Source organism: Podarcis tiliguerta, assembly GCF_965153285.1.
Source record: "Podarcis tiliguerta genome assembly, chromosome: 5".
NCBI classification, from domain to species: domain Eukaryota; kingdom Metazoa; phylum Chordata; class Lepidosauria; order Squamata; family Lacertidae; genus Podarcis; species Podarcis tiliguerta.
Genome location: NC_139538.1, coordinates 72,723,909 through 72,740,395, shown reverse-complemented (window position 1 = coordinate 72,740,395; position 16,487 = coordinate 72,723,909). Strand labels below are relative to the sequence as shown.

Here is a 16,487-nt window from a genome sequence, read left to right as displayed (position 1 = left end):
GGCCAGTGCTGCTAATACGTTTTGCATTGTTGTTGCTGCTGCATGTTTGTATTCTTTATTATTTTAAATGTTGTGCACCACTTTGGGGGACTTCAGGTCCCAAAATATATAAAACCCAACCTGTCCTTGCTTGCTTCCTTGCCTGCCTTACTTTGATTCCCATAGGCATTTTTAAACCCAAGTAGGCCAGATGTCGTTAACTTGCTGAGCATGTATGAGCAAACAATCATTACCTTGTGCAAACTGGATGCGTTCAAAATCCACAGAACGTTTGCGCTTCCTTTCCTGTGTGCTTTTCCGGTGGCAGCAGTTGGCTTGGAGGTGTGGCTCTGTGGCGGGACTCGGCCCGTCTTAAGTGTTGCTTCTCTTAACTCGGGGAATGAATGCTAATGGGCTTGTCGTTATAATTAACATCAGCATTATGCCGGCTGCAGGGGTTGAAGCCAAGATTCAGCTTGAGCGGTTTTCCCACTCAGCTCAAGGTTAGAGAGCTGTAGGCTTTTCCAGAGGAGCAAGGGCATCGGCACCTGGAAGGCATGAGGGACCTCTGCATCCCACATGGAGGTTGGGCCACATGTTCAACACAAAATCCAAGCTTTGCAGCCTGAATGTGGAGACACCAAAGAGATATGGAGAAGGGACATAGCTTAGTGATAGAGCTTGTAGAAGGTCTAGGTTCACTCTCTGGCATTTCCAGGCAGGGCTGAGAAAAACCTCCTTTGAAAACCTGCAGGCCAGTCAGTGTAGGCATTTCTGGTCTGGATGGATCAGTGGTTTACCTCATTGGAGGGCAACTTCTTCAGTAGTCCTTACCAGAGGATGTGGTGATGGTCTCGAATTCAGGAGACCTTTAAGCAGGGGTGGGAAGCCTGTAGCCCAGCGGTTCTCAACCTGTGGGTCCCCAGATGTTGTTGTAGTCCATCATCCCATCCCATCCCAACTCCCATCATCCCTGACCACTGGTCATGCTGGCTAGGAATGATGCGAGTTGTAGTCCAACAACATCTGGGGACCCACAGGTTGAGAAACACTGTTGTAGCCCTTCAGGTTCCTTGGCTCTTATCATCCTGGATGATTGGCCACCCTTGATGGGCCTGGTAGGACGACTGGCGGGCCACTGGTTACTAAATTATAGCTCTACCGATTACTATTGGGTCATGATAGTTCAATGGGACTCCCAAGTTTGGAGGCAGTAAAGCTCAGTGTCTCGTATGCTTGGGACAGGTGAAGGGATGGTTGTCATCTTCATACTCTGCCTTTGTGCCTCCACAAACATCCACCCGGCTGTTGATTGAGAAACAGAATATGAGACTAGATGGGACCTCTGGTCTGAACCAGTTATTTCTTTGCCTAGTCTGCTAAACATGGTTGTGAAGGTCACATTGGACAAATTCCATGTTTGCCTCCCCGAGCTCCTTGGGAGTGTCATGTACTGGCTGGGCAGTGGGGAGGAGGAAGAGGATCCCAGCGAGGGGTGCAGCCGTGACTGGGACACTGGGGCAAACTGGAGATGGAGAAGAAGATGTTGGTTTAGAAAACAGTCATAGAGCAATGGAGAAGGGTCAGTGCAAAGGAACCAGAGCTGCAGGGTCCATCACCAGAGCCAGAGGGCCTCCTGTCTCCTCAAACACGACAGGCTGCGAGGCGTAAGAAGCAGTGGGTGGGGGTGCTCCAGGAGGCTGAGGCAGGCAGGGCCCACAGCCCAGCCCTCTAGCTGGCCAGGTGGAACTCGCTAGCTCTGGGAGGAGGGTTGTGATTCCTCAGCTGAAGTAGGCTTGGAACAGGTGAGGGCCACATGCCTCATCAAGCCCAGATGCTGCAATCAGCATGCAAGGCACAAAAGGGAGGCAGAGCTAAGGAGCTGGGTCTGGCTCAACTTCTATGTTGGTTGAACACAGGAGCTCATCAGGACTGTGTTTGTGCAGGATTGACCTCCTGGTGCCCCGACTTCTGGAACAGCTGCAGAGGCAGAGACCTGGCCTGACTGGACTTTGGACTTTTTAGCCTGCCAGAGTACTCATTACCATCTACTGTGGAATTGTGTATACCAGCAGAACTTGCACCCATGGTTCAGGACAGGGAGCAGAGTAGGATGCCAATACCCCAATTGGGATATTGCTTATTTTGAAAATATATGGAGTTGCCTCAGACCAAATCAGACCATTGGTCAGTTTAGCATTTTCCACTAAAGTGATTGGTAGCAGCTTACCAGGCTTTTGGACAGAAGATTTCCCCAGTTGTACCTGAAGATTGAGCTTGGTAATGTCTATACTGACTGGCAGCACCTCTCCAGAGCTTCAGGTAGGATTTTTTTCCCAATGCTGCTGGAGATGTCAGGGGTTGAACTTGAGACCAGGGATGGATCTACTGTGAAACTAATGAAGCTTAGGTTTCAGGGGCCTTAATCGTGCAAGGGCCCCAAAATCACCTTTAGTCCAATTGCTTAAAAAAAACACAATTTGAGTTGCATGACTCAAATTGATTTTTGTGGCACTGTGGGTTAAACCACAGAGCCTAGGACTTGCCGATCAGAAGTTTGGCGGTTCGAATCCCTGCGACGGGGTGAGCTCCTGTTGCTCGGTCCCTGCTCCTGCCAACCTAGCAGTTCGAAAGCACGTCAAAGTGCAAGTAGATAAATAGGTACTGCTCCGACGGGAAGGTAAATGGTGTTTCCGTGCGCTGCTCTGGTTCGCCAGAAGTGGCTTAGTCATGCTGGCCACATGACCCGGAAGCTGTACGCCGGCTCCCTCGGCCAATAAAGTGAGATGAGCGCTGCAACCCCAGAGTCGGTCACAACTGGGCCTAATGGTCAGGGGTCCCTTTACCTTTACCTATATTTCAACAGTAGCATAGGTGTTGTAAAGGTTGTTGTAAACAACCCCATTGAAGAAAATAACAGTGGTTACCCAGATTTCATTGCTAGTTGCGAAGGGGCCCTCATAACAGTTGGAGCTTCAGGGTCCCCAAAATGTAGGTCTGCCACTGCCTGGGACCTTTAGCGCACAAAGTGTGTGCTCTGCCACTGAGCCAGCTGGCGCCTGCGTTGTCCCAGTCCACACCTTGGCTTCTGTTTCTTGGGATCATGTTGTGATGTGACATAACCTTGGGACGTGGCTATTTCTATTCTTGATTATAATATGTTCTGAAGTTCTTAACTCTATGACAGGGTGGTGGTGTTTACAGATCTCGGTGAGAGTAGTGAAAGTCACCACCAAACATAACGGAGTGCAGGAATGAGATGCAGCTTAGGTGACTTGTTTGTGCCATACAGCAAAGCTGTGAATATTTCAGACGTTTGAAATTTGATGGAGCTTGTTGCCTGTCAGGGGGCGATGGCTTGTCCTTCGCCACTATTGTGGTTTTTGCTGTTACTTTTTGTTATAGTTGTGCATGCTGCTTATCGCTGAAAAGCAGGATTGGAGCCTACAGAATACACATTCTAATTTGAATAAAATTCTGTCCCTGTTTGTATGTTTTAAGAAGAAAAACAAAATCCTTTAGTCGTGTTAATTTAAAAAACCCACAACAGCAACCCCATGTGTCTGTCTTTCAGCCTTTGGCAAATGACTGTTGAAGGTAGGCTCATCCAGAGGGAATCCTTTTGCAAGTCAAGGAGATTTCTCTCTCCAAGTGAAGGCACTAGTAGCAATACAGCAGCAACTAACGTTATTTTCATAGGTGACTTCCAGAAACTCAAATCAAGCCAGGGACTCAAATTCAGCCACTCGGTAGTCATAGAAGCTGATTGAATAGGTAACCTGAAATATGTAGGATATGTAGAATATGTAAGATATGTAGAACCTGGAGCAATGTGTAAAATCGTAAGAGTACCTCTGGCCATGGGCAGAGTGTCTTTATCTTATCACTGGCCACACCTTGCCCCACCTCTTTGTAAGCACCAGTGATGCGACTGACCAGAGCATAGGTGACCATCTTCTGCTGTTGTTGCATCTTCTACTGTGTTCTGGAATCAGCGCTGGCCGTTTTAGAAATTAAGATTGCAATCCTGTGTGCATTTACCAGGGAATAATTCCCATTCAATTCATTGGAGCTTAACTTTTGAGTAGACAAATACAGAACTGCCCTGCAGATCCTAAGTTTGACTCTTAGCATTTCTGTCTAAGGGATCTAAGATTGCAAGCCTCGGAAAGAACTCGTATTTCTGATCTGGAAGAGATGGGATCGAATCCTCTTGGCATTACTGGGCTGCATGGATGCTGGTTAGACTTGGGATACAATTGTGTAAAGCTTCAGTGTATTATACCGGTGGATCTCTATGGCAATCTGAGAGTTGCAAAATAAAACAAGTAGGTCAGACAGACAACACTCTCTCCGTTGGACAGGGAAAGTCTGAGAATTTCGTCCAGAAAGAGAAAGTCTATTAGACAAGCCAGTGTTTATTCTCATGCAGTTCAATGTGTGCAGTGGCACAGAGAGTCAGCTGAATATGTGTGCCAAAGAACCATAACAAAGGCCCTTTAATCTTTATAATATTAATGAAGACAGCATCATAGCTGGAAGAGGATGCAAAATAGGGGTTACAGCCTAAAGATGTTCAGTTGCATTACCAGGGACTGGGCATGAGAACATACACTGAGGACGTGAACAGGAGGAAGAGCAGGTGGCAGGAGGTATTTAAGTTATTAATCCTATATGCAAATAGAAATATGCCAATAGAAGGGGGGGGGACTACTTTGGAGATTGGGAAAACCTATGGAAGGGCCATACTGCGCACTCCTCCCCTCATAATGATCGGCATTTTTACTATGTAGATTGGGTAGGCCATTTAACATATGAAATATATATAGTTTTAATTGTCAATTTTTCCTGCAACGTTCTGAACCAAAAGGTGGGTTAAAAATCTTTTAGTCAATATTCAAGAGCTAGACTGAATTGACCTTTGGTTTCATGGTGATTATTTCAGCTGTCCTAAAAGTGTCTTCTCTATGGCATGGCCTCACTTTGGATTGGTTTATCACTGGTGACTCCCCATGATGAGAGCCAACCAGGGTTTTTTTTCCCTCCTCTCTGCTCCACCCATGGTTTACCCCCCCTCCCGCCCGGAGGGGGGAAAGTGGGCTACAGAGAACTCAGCCAGCTAGGATGACACAGAGCTCTGGGGAAAGGCATCGCCACCGGGAGCAAGGAAGAGCGGTTGCTTAAGCAGGGGCCAAACAACTGCAGATAAGCCAATGTGTAAGTTCCTGTGGCCTGGGGGGGGGGCAAGGAATGAGTGTCAGGAAAATGAGAAGAACTGAGGGATTCCTAGCAAAAGGGCAGCCATGATGATAGAGATCCAAGATTGAAGCCAGTGGCAATTTCTTTGGTAGCTTTTTCCTATGCATGCTTATTTTATAAGTCCATCCCACAGTGTTTGCTTGGGACTTTTCACTGCAAGTAAATAAGCATAGTATGCTTATTAGATACAAAGAGACGGGGAAATTAAAAGTGGCAAAAGAAATGTGGCAACAGGACCACGGTTGTCGTCGTCGTGACATTCTGGGGAGGATCATGCCTTTTGATTATATAATTATGTTCTCAAAATTGTACTGTTGGAAACTGCTTGCATCCCAAACACCCCCTGTTGTTTGTAATGCAATGTGATTGTGAATATTCGGTTAAGTAAACAATACTGAATTTATTTGAAATGGACAATTGCAGTCATTTGGACCTGTCTTCCAGATCAGAGTCTGACTCATTACTCTAAAACTGCACCTTTAAAAGAGCATGAACACATCAAGAGTGTCTTCTTTTTTCAACAGGAGGGATATTCTCTGAATCTCAGTTCATCGCCTTCTCCAGCTGCTTTAGGAGATAGGGAGAGAACTTGCTTCAATGGAATGAGTAAGCTTGACAAACACAAACTGTCTCTTGGTTTGGGGGGGTTGTGTGGGGGGAGTGGAATTATTTGTGTTATGAAGAAATGTATAGTGGCCTCTTTATTGCAACGTTCACATTATTCTCAAGGTCTTATTCTTGCTTCCCTCTACCACTGCCACTTCTATATACCACCTCTGACTGCAGGTGGAGATTTATGCCATTCAAGAGTAGAATGTTATGGAGATGGATTTTGGCCTGGTCTCCACCATGAAATACTAGTTTTCTATGTGCAAAGATTCTTTCTTTCTTTCTTTCTTTTTAATATGGAGGAGCTGTGTGATCTTCTGCCTGCCCCCAGCACTCTGAATTCATGCAGCCTGGTGGGATGATCACTTGATGCATTACACAGCATTTTTATTATTTCTTAATTTTAAATTGCAGTGCAATCCTCTGCAGGTCTACTCAGACCTGTCCCCTCTGAGTTCAATGGGACTTTCTCCCTGGTAAGCGTGCTCACGATTACAGGCTTAGTAAATGTGTGACTGAGATGGTTTTGGAATGAAGGAACACCCGGGCTCATAGCACATGCTCTTAGCCACTACACTGCACCAGCTCTGAGAAATTATATTATTAGACTCAAGCATTTCAAGGAGCTTTTATTTCTTTTCAGACAAGTCCTGGGTGGCCACTGATGTGTTGCAACATGAAAAACGGGCTAGCACTTACGCAGTAATTGTAATATGGAACATTTTGCAGTATTTAGTTATATTATTAACTCGAGGACCTTTCATTTTCTGCGTGTGAAATTCAAGTGTCTGAAGAATTAATTTCCAGTCACTAATGTGGGTCAGCTTTTGTACATTTAAATTACTTTGCATTTAGTTCTCCATAGGGTTTTTTATTATTATGCTACAGCGCTACTTTTTAAACTTTTTTATTATTATTGGTGACCTCCAGTGACTTGACTAATGGTTGTTGCGGGGCATGGATAACAGTGTAATCAGCAGTATGACAGGCTATGGGCAGCTTGATCTACAGCCGGCGGTCAGAGCCTTGAGTCTGGAGCCAATTTCCCTTGAAATAAATTAGGGCTAAGTGGGCTTTAATCCAAGCATCCTGGTCAAACAGGACTATGGACCACAGACATAGTTCTTGAACATAGATTGCTTACCGGAAATGGGAGCCTGGATTCCTGAGGGGTATGTTCTAAGGTATGGCATGTGGTAATTAACCATGTTGGATTCAGTTCCTGTTAACTCAGTGGAGCAAGGCCTAGGGAGAGAGACCAGTTTTCAGCCATTAATGGTGGCAGGCAATAAGCAAAGGGCAAGCCTGCTCTGGAAGCTTTTTATAGGGATTCTGGCTTTGTCACATGACTTGATGTAGCCTATCGCTGCTCAAGAGACTCTTGCGCTGTCTTGAATGAATGATGGCAACCTCTAGGTTCAGAGACGGTGTGCTGCTGTGGTACCAGATGCCAGAAACAACAACAGTAGAGGGCTGTTGCCTTCATGTCTTGCTTGTGAGTTTCCCATAGGAACATTGGTCTAATCCAGCATGGCTCGTCTTTGTTATTATGACAGGTTATCCCAGCTTTCTTCAACCTGGTGCCCCACTCCCATCAACCACCATGGCTGTTGACTGGGGGTAATGGGGGCTGGAGGCCAAACCTTCTGAATGGCACCACATTGCAGGAGACTGTGTTACCCTTTACATGTCTAAGAGGTTGATGTTAGTTTGACAGGTTCTCTACCTTGTATCCCTTAGGCACAGGCTCAGATGGAGGACTGAGTCATGCCACCAGATTCCTTGCTACTTATAAGACGAAAGATACCAGAGTATTTTATCCCCCACTTTGATAACTGAAGACTAATGCCTCCTTGCAGTGCATTGTAATCTTTGTTCTAAACCTGGTTTGAGAATTTGTCTTCTGCAGATGCTGTATATTTTTAAAAATCATTTATAGCGGTGGAACGATAATTTGATGAACACAAATAGATGTATTATAATTACTGAATATGCATTGGAGTAATGCACAAGACCCAAGTCATTAAATTTTCATTACGAATGTATAAATTGGGGAAACGATCAGATTTGTTTCTAGAAATGTAATGCCTGCCAGGTCACAGACTAGCAGAGGGATGCATAAAAGTGGAGATGAGCTTAAAAGCTTGTGCATGGGATCTGAGATGAAGAAAAATGAGGGAGGGAGAAGAGTGTAAGAAAAGGTAGCACTATGTTGTAGTAATGAATACTTTCATATAAAGAATTGGCTTATTCTAGTGATTAACAGATTCATTATGTGGTGCTAAATATCGAGCTCCTCCAGACAACCTATTTATTGAGCATTCAGCCTGATGTGCTTGTACAAAGTTTATCTGCAGGTTAGATTATATCCAGTCTTCATTGTGTATTTGTTGTGCTTTGTTTATGGGGAGGTTATATGGCAATGGGTATTCATCTTGATTTGCTTTGGAGATGTTTATATGTTATCCCAAACAAAGGTCTGTATAGTTAAAGCCATGGTTTTCCCAGTAGTGATGTATGGAAGTGAGAGCTGGACCATAAAGAAGGCTGATCGCCGAAGAATTGATGCTTTTAAATTCTGGTGCTGGAGGAGACTCTTGAGAGTCCCATGGACTGCAAGAAGATCAAACCTATCCATTCTTAAGGAAATCAGCCCTGAGTGGTCACTGGAAGGACAGATCCTGAAGCTGAGACTCCAATACTTTGACCACATCATGAGAAGAGAAGACTCCCTGGAAAAGACCCTGATATTGGGAAAGATGGAGGGCACAAGGAGAAGGAGACGACAGAGGACGAGATGGCTGGCTAGTGTTCTCGAAGCTACCAGCATGAGTTTGACCAAGCTGCGGGAGGCAGTGGAAGACAGGAGTGCCTGGCATGCTCTGGTCCATGGGGTCACGAAGAGTTGGACACGACTAAACAACAACAACAACATCATATGTCATCCCATTAATCATTCATTCATTCCACACTTTTCCATGCATTTCCCGGTCACTTTCCAAGCTGCAAAAGGCCAGTTTCTTTTTTTTAAGTGGATTTTGTTTGCACTGCGGTGAAAGAGTACTTTAAATCCACATTAATTGCACCAAGTTCCTGTTATGTGCTTGAAACCCTCCTGCAAAATACTGACAGTCTGGAGTATCTCAGTTTTATTTTGTTTAAACCCTAGTCCTCATGGATTCTGGAGAACATTTTGAAGATGGTACCACTTAGGTTGAGAGCCAGTATACCCTTGAATGCCGCTTGTAGTAGAGAACTGTTGTCTTCATTTCTTGGTTGTGGGCTTCCTGATGATGTTGTTATCTGGTTGGCTACTGCTTAGAGTGGGGTGCTAGACAGATGGGACCTTATTCTGATCCTCCAAGTTTCTTCTGGTGCTCTCATCGTCTTTGCTCAAGGCTGCTGATAATTCTCTGCAGCTACAGCCCTAATGATCATTAAAACTTTCATTCAGCATTTCTTGATTTCTCATTCTTGCTCTGTGCTAGAAAGCATCTTGAGACCAAGATGTAAAATTAATTACAGGCTTGGCAGGCAAACTGAGGACGTTTGCTTCTAATAAGGGAAACAATTTACTGGGAATCTCACCTGTGTAAGCCACTTCAATTTGAACAGGAGTTGCGTCAGAGTACAGCTGTAGATCTCCGGTTCGTTTCAATTAAGCTTGTTCAGAGGAATCTGATAAATTGCGCCCAACTCTCTCTTTTCTATGTGTTAACGTTTTAAGATTAGCTAATTGAACCTCAGTACATTTGAAACTGCTGTGTGACTATGGTAACTCATTGCTTAGTTTAATTAAACGCTACACAGAGACGCGCACATACTTGTACATGATTTTGTGTGAATTTTTCTTCCCCAGCTCATAAATTATTTCTCATACAAGCGATGACAAATTTTGGTAGGACTTCAGACTCTGATGCCAGTAGAAATACCTAGGCTTGCATTGGGAACTTTGGCTTTATGTCGGGTTGATCGCCCAGTAATATTGCAGTCTGGCTGAGCATTCGAAATAAGCTTGAGAATACGCACCATAAATTCCAAGTGTGAATAAATAAATCATATTTGCAATGTGTGTAATCTTTAGAACTTTCTAGCTTAGATACTCTTCAGCTTACATCCAGCTTCTCCTTGTGTAGCTCTGGGTAGCATTCATGGAATTCCCCATAGTCTCTGATACAGGCATTGACCACACTTGCTTCATATAGAACTTCACATTGCTGAAACAGAATGTCCTGTAGCAAATGTTCTTGCTTCTCCCTCATAATACAGTGGTACCTCAGGTTACATATGCTTCAGGTTACATACGCTTCAGGTTACAGACTCCACTAACCCAGAAATAGTGCTTCAGGTTAAGAGCTTTGCTTCGGGATGAGAACAGAAATTGTGCTCCGGCGGCACAGCAGCAGCAGGAGGCCCCGTTAGCTAAAGTGGTGCTTCAGGTTAAGAACAGTTTCAGGTTAAGAACGGACCTCCGGAACGAATTAAGTACTTAATCCGAGGTACCACTGTATTTAGGTGCATTTACACCATGTTGTTACATCATTACATGGTATGTTTTCCTCTTGGTAGGTAGCAGTGAGTTGGGTGAAGAAACACAGGTGATGATGTCAGGTGTGGTGGATGTTCCAAAATGTTACAGAGGAGAAGGTGGAGAACTTGATAGGGATGGCCATTTGTGTCACTAGTCCCATGTTCATTGTAATGCCGAGGCGGTGAACCCTGAGGCCCTCCAGATGGCGAGGGACTACAACTCCCATCATACCTGACCAGTGTTGGGTTGATGGGAGCTGGAGTCAAACATCTGGAGAGTAACAGAGTTAACTATCCCTGGTGTAATATGTAGTTCTACCCTTAGCATCAAACGTATCCATTCTTAAGGAAATCAGCCCTGAGTGCTCACTGGAAGGACAGATCGTGAAGCTGAGGCTCCAATACTTTGGCCACCTCATGAGAAAAGAAGACTCCCTGGAAAAGACCCTGATGTTGGGAAAGATTGAGGGCACAAGAAGAAGGGGTCGACAGAGGATGAGATGGTTGGACAGTGTTCTCGAAGCTACAAACATGAGTCTGACCAAACTGCGGGAGGCAGTGGAAGACAGGAGTGCCTGGCGTGCTCTGGTCCATGGGGTCACGAAGAGTCGGACATGACTAAACGACTAAACAACAACACCCTTAGCATCAATGCTACTATGGGATAGCTCAGTTGGTAGAGCGTGGCACTCATAATCTCAGGGTCATAGGTTCGAGTCTCACATTGGGAGAAAGATTCCTGCATTGCAGAGGGTTGGACTAGATGACCTTCATGGTCCCTTGCAACTCTATGATTCTATGATACCATAGCTTCAGGTCCTCCTAAAACATTACACTACAAAATAATCACCTCGGACTAAGTTTCCTCCCGCCTCAAGAATGTGAACCTAACCTCTTTTCAAAGACTTGTGCCGTATCAAAGCATTTATTTGGAACATTTTTATTTGATTTTTGGGCTTGAGTCAGCTAAGATAAACTGCTATAGTGGGAACTGTACAGTTTTGCTGTGGGTATTTTATGCCTGGATTCCTTCCTTCCTGTCGTGTGTGTTTTAAAAATAAAATAAAAAAGAGTAAAAGAAAAACTGCAGGTGAATACTTGTTACTACATGTTTTAGGGAGTTCAATGAAATATAGTCCTTGGAGCAGAATAAAGTACGTTGAGGTTTCCTAAAGGTAGCACCACACTGCTCTACTGCTGCCTCAAAAGGCCTGCAGGGCTTTTGACCCATCAAGCCAAAAGGCGCTCACTAGTCTTGTATATAGTGGTCCAAGGAGGCTCAGCTTTTTATCTTTCTTTCTTTCTTTTTGAGACTATAAAAAGATTGAGTATTTCTAAGTGGCTGAGAGACCACCATCTTGACTGTGCTTTCAGTTAACCTGAACAACATGGGTGTCATGTCACACAGCTCAGTTTGGGTGCTATGTTGCAGTACAAAGGAAATGTAAGGGTTTTTTTAATAAACAAAAGCTACTGTCTAGTGTATACACTTAAGTATCACTTTATGAATGTTCACTAGGTGAAAATTCACTTATCCAAGCATGAAGAATTAGTACCCAAACCTCCCTATTCACACTGAGGATTCAGATATCCAAACAAGGCTTCTTCTTTTTTTTTTTTTACTTGTTTGCCTTTTGCTGGTTGGCTGAGGAACAAACAGAGGGAAGGAGGGGGAGCAATGAGACAAATCGGAGCATTTTTTCCAGCATTTCCTGGGTGGGGTTTGTTTGTTTTTTCTTGGGGGGTGGGACAAAACTCCGTGGTTGGGAATGCATTAGAATTTTCCCCATAGGAATCAGTGGAAATTGTGGACTTATTATGTGAACAGTCACCTAATGAATGCCTTTCAGGGAACACATTGTGTTCAGTAAGCATGACCCCTCCATGTACAAAGAAATAACCATAAAGACCAATGGGAGCAGCACATTGGCTCTGTGTGTGTTTACACTGCCTCAGCCCTCTCCCTCTAGCTCCCACTAAGCAGCAGAGACACGAATGACTGGAGGTTGGGTGAGCAATGCCACCATACCATGCTGCCCACTGCTGCTATTAACACACCTATTCTCCTATTCTTCTAATGTAAACATAACAGTGAAAATTCTCTATTGTATCTAGAAAGCTTTTCTATCCTGACGTTTAAAAAACAATTCACACCAAAGCTTCCTCTTCTTCTAATTTCAAGAGTCATCCATCAAACACTGGGTGGGTTAAAATCTGACAGATCATCATTATGCAAGCAATAAATTAATATTATTTTTTTTAAAAAAAATGGGCGTTTTGTATTCAGGTGGCAGCATACAAATAAGAGTTCACTGTCTGCCTAGGTTTCAGTCTTCAGAAGTAGAAATTATCACCTTGCACAACCTTTCTAAAGATGTTTGAGCCTTAGGCTTAAGTACCTGAATGTCAGAATGAATAGAGATCTGGATAGCCAACTTATTGCTCAAGGTGGAAAACAGTACAGCGAGCAAAAGCAGAAAGAGTGCTACAAGAGAATTTATGGGATGGGCATGGGGTAGCAAGCTTTGGAAGTAAGAGTTTCATTACTATTCAAAATGATTTCCTTGGCAGTTTACATAAGAGTTTTCAGAAATACAAACAGAAGTGATCAGGGATGTGCTTAGGAAAAGCAAATAAAAGGGTGTTGGAGTTCATTAAAAAGTTTGACACAGTCTTGGGGAATCATGCCGTGTCTGTGTGGTGAACATATGAGTATGCATGAATGCTTGTGTCTTAGTTTACATTCTGCTGTCTCACGTATGGCAAAAGGGGAAGCTATTGATAAAGGTAAAGGTAAAGGGACCCCTCACCATTAGGTCCAGTCATGACTGACTCTGGGGTTGCGGTGCTCATCTCGCTTTAGTGGCCGAGCGTACAGCTTCCGGGTCATGTGGCCAGCATGACTAAGCCGCTTCTGGCAAACCAGAGCAGCGCACGGAAATGCTGTTTACCTTCCCGCCGGAGTGGTACCTATTTATCTACTTGTACTTTGATGTGCTCTCGAACTGCTAGGTTGGCAGGAGCAGAGACCGAGTAACAGGAGCTCACCCCATCGCTGACCTTCTGATCAGCAAATCCTAGGCTCTGTGGTTTAACCCACAGCGCCCCCTGCATCCCTAAGCTATTGATAAGTTGAACCAATAGGCACTTTCAGCTGAAAGGCTGACTGCCTGGAACTGATGGGAGTTGTAGTCTAACTACAACTGGTTGGTATCCTATTGACTACTCCTGAAGGGGGAAACTATTGACAACAAGTTGAACCAGTAAGAGCTTTCAGCTGAGGTGTGTAGCTTCTAATAAAATAATCACAGCCACAACCACCTCCCTGATTTGGAAACTGAGGCACTTCAGGGCTATAAGATTTCCAGAGAGTAGGAAAGTACTATTAGTGAGCCCTCTGATCTGGCATTCCCCCTTGGCAGAAACAGTAAGGGGATGACTGGGACTTTGATTTTCGTCACATACGTAGGTATTTGGACTGACAGCCTTGCTGGATCAGAATCAAAATCCTCCTACCCCAACCTTTGGTTTCCAACAGTGACCAGGCAGATGCCTCTGTGAAGGGTTGTGGCGAAGACAACAGCCTTCCCTTGTTTGTCTGTAGCAACTTGTACTTGGATGTATCTGAACATGGCAGCTCCATTCAGCTGTAATGGCTGATAGCCATTGATGGACTTCACTGTGATTAATGATAGTGAGAGAGAAAATAAAGTATTCCATTAACAGGTTCATGAAGTGAAATAGTCTAGAGGAACACCAGTAGAAAATTGAAACCTAGCAGGGGTTGGCTTTGGTTTTTCAAAATTCAGCAGTTCCCCGTGTGAGGCTTGCTCCACTTCCCACCTAGCATTCTGCTCAATTCACCACATCATAGTTGCAAGCCCTGTGGCGCCCCCTAGGCCCAGGGCCCAGTGCAGCGGAATCCACCTCTGAGCCCAGTGTAGCAACTGTTCTGAAATTAAGTTGTGGAGTTGCACAGTATTCATAGCAACGTTTATTCTACGCATCGTGTTTTATAAGCTTTGCAGCAGCAAATATTACACCTTTAGATGAATAACTTGTTTTAATTAGGGTACCGAGTTATTTTAATGTCCCGGGAGGTGTTCATGTGTGCATCTGTGTGCAGTGTGCATATGTTTGCTGCAAGAGACCTGCTTTCATGTTGTGGTAGTTTTAGCATGCCAGAATCTGGAGAACTTCTACCTGCCTTATTAGCAATTATTCAGCCTCTTTCTCCACAGACTGACCCGTCTCTACACTTTCGTACACTACCTGTTTCAATAAGACCCAGTGAGCTGCACAAAATGTCTCATTACCTGTTTGGGGGTCCATGAGGAACACATATGCTGGATTTCTCCAGGTTGCACTCTGGTCCCCCATGCATGCACAGCCGACTGCTTGAGCTGTAGCAAAGACAACTCCCAAATATGTCCAGTCTCATGTTGCACTTTACTGCTACAGAAGCACAAATGTTCTCTTTTTTATTTTTCCTTTTGGAGATTTGACCTTCATCTGCCTTCTAGCAATCTTCAGACTGCCTCCCGTGTGTATTCTCTCTCTCTCTCTCTCTCTCTCTCTCTCTCTCTCTCTGTGTGTGTGTGTGTGTGTGTGTGAAGTTAGCACTGACAATCTCACTGCTGCCTGTGCATCATCAGGTCACTGCCGAAAGCAGTTCGAATGCAGTTCGAGAGACAGGCTTGCTATTTCAAATTCCATCTAGGGGAGTCGGGTTGGCATAGATCTCTGCCCCCCACCTCACCCCCGGTCTCTGTTTATTCGTCTCATATGTGCGAGTAGGAAAGTCTGAGCAAGGTCTAAAAGTTCACTTGGATATATTCTGTGGCAGTTTTGAATAAGGGATTCCTCCCAGGATATACAGCCAGTTTTCTTAGGATAAATTAACTCCATTTGAAGTGGCAACTTAAAAAGTGTAGTACATCCTTTAGCCTTCACATTTTCTAACCCACCCAGACAAATGCAGTCCTGTAGGGACATGACATGGGCATAGTTAAGGGGGAGGGCAGGGGCCAACTGCCCCCCTAAATCAGTACAAATCAGTACAAATATGAGGTTCTGCCCCATAGAGACATGATATATTCTTACCTCTGCCTGGGATTTGTGGGGGGAAGTGGCTCTCAGACATGAACTCAATGGGACTTACTCCTGAGTAAATATACTTCCTGCATTTTTTCACCTGATCCTTTTTATCAGACATTTGGATTGCATTTCTAAACCCACGTATCTGTGAAGCTTACTTCTCAGGAGTTATGTCTAGGGTTTCACTGTTAAAGAACAAGTTGTACACACCATGAACTCCTGCTGTCTGAATCGTCCTCCTCCAAACTGTCACCCCCTTTAAGCCGCTAGGAGCTCAGATGACTGAGCAGCAGAGCAATCTCCCTCAGCAAATCTTCTCCCACTGGAATCATGCCCCATATAACATTATATACAGGATTTAAGATGCACTTTGCAAATATCTGTGCACTTTGCATTTTGCAAACATCCGTGCTGTAAATGAACTCATCAATATTAACAATTTCCCGGGCAAAGAGAAATAATTAATCATTTATCTGGAATTCATTTTGCACACCACTTCTTTTCCAATCTTGTATTTGTTGGTTTGCATTTTTATGGAAAGATCGTTTCATTGCTGCTATTAATGTATTTATGGACTTCACCAGCTTGTGACGTAAACAGTGACCGGTGGGTGGAAGGGTTTTACAAGAGGTGGCACAAAGCTGTGAAAGGATGTCCTGATCCTTTGTTTTGGAGCTCAACTTGTTCACTTCACCCAGACTTGCTGTTACATAATGTCACATTACATAAGCAAGAACAGTGTAATTTGCATAATCGTCAACCCTGTAATTTGGTGGTTACAATTGGCAGATCTTTCTCAAATGCCCGGGGCTAGAAATTTACTGTGATGGCTGGAAACTGATTGTTGGCTTAGGATTCATTATTAATATTGATGAGTAGTGCAGAAGAGTGGTCAGATGTCGCCATTAATTTCTGAAAATAGAATCAAGGCATTTTTAAAATGGTCATTCAAATGCAACGTGTGTTGTTGAAATGCAGCAATATACTGGCGAGTGCCACTCATTGTCAGTTTG

General features: G+C 44.2%; 1 protein-coding gene across 1 annotated transcript in view; it reads left to right on the top strand.

Annotated features, from left to right (window-relative positions):
• The first annotated feature begins 4,565 nt into the window (after positions 1–4,565).
• The window catches only part of PHYHIPL (phytanoyl-CoA 2-hydroxylase interacting protein like), a 79,813-nt gene continuing 67,891 nt past the window's right edge, over positions 4,566–16,487 (top strand). The window contains exons 1-2 of the mRNA XM_083440152.1: positions 4,566–4,631; positions 5,763–5,844. Of these exons, the coding sequence (XP_083296278.1) occupies positions 4,581–4,631; positions 5,763–5,844 (133 nt within the window). The 5' untranslated portion in view covers positions 4,566–4,580. The remainder of the gene's footprint in view (positions 4,632–5,762; positions 5,845–16,487) is intronic.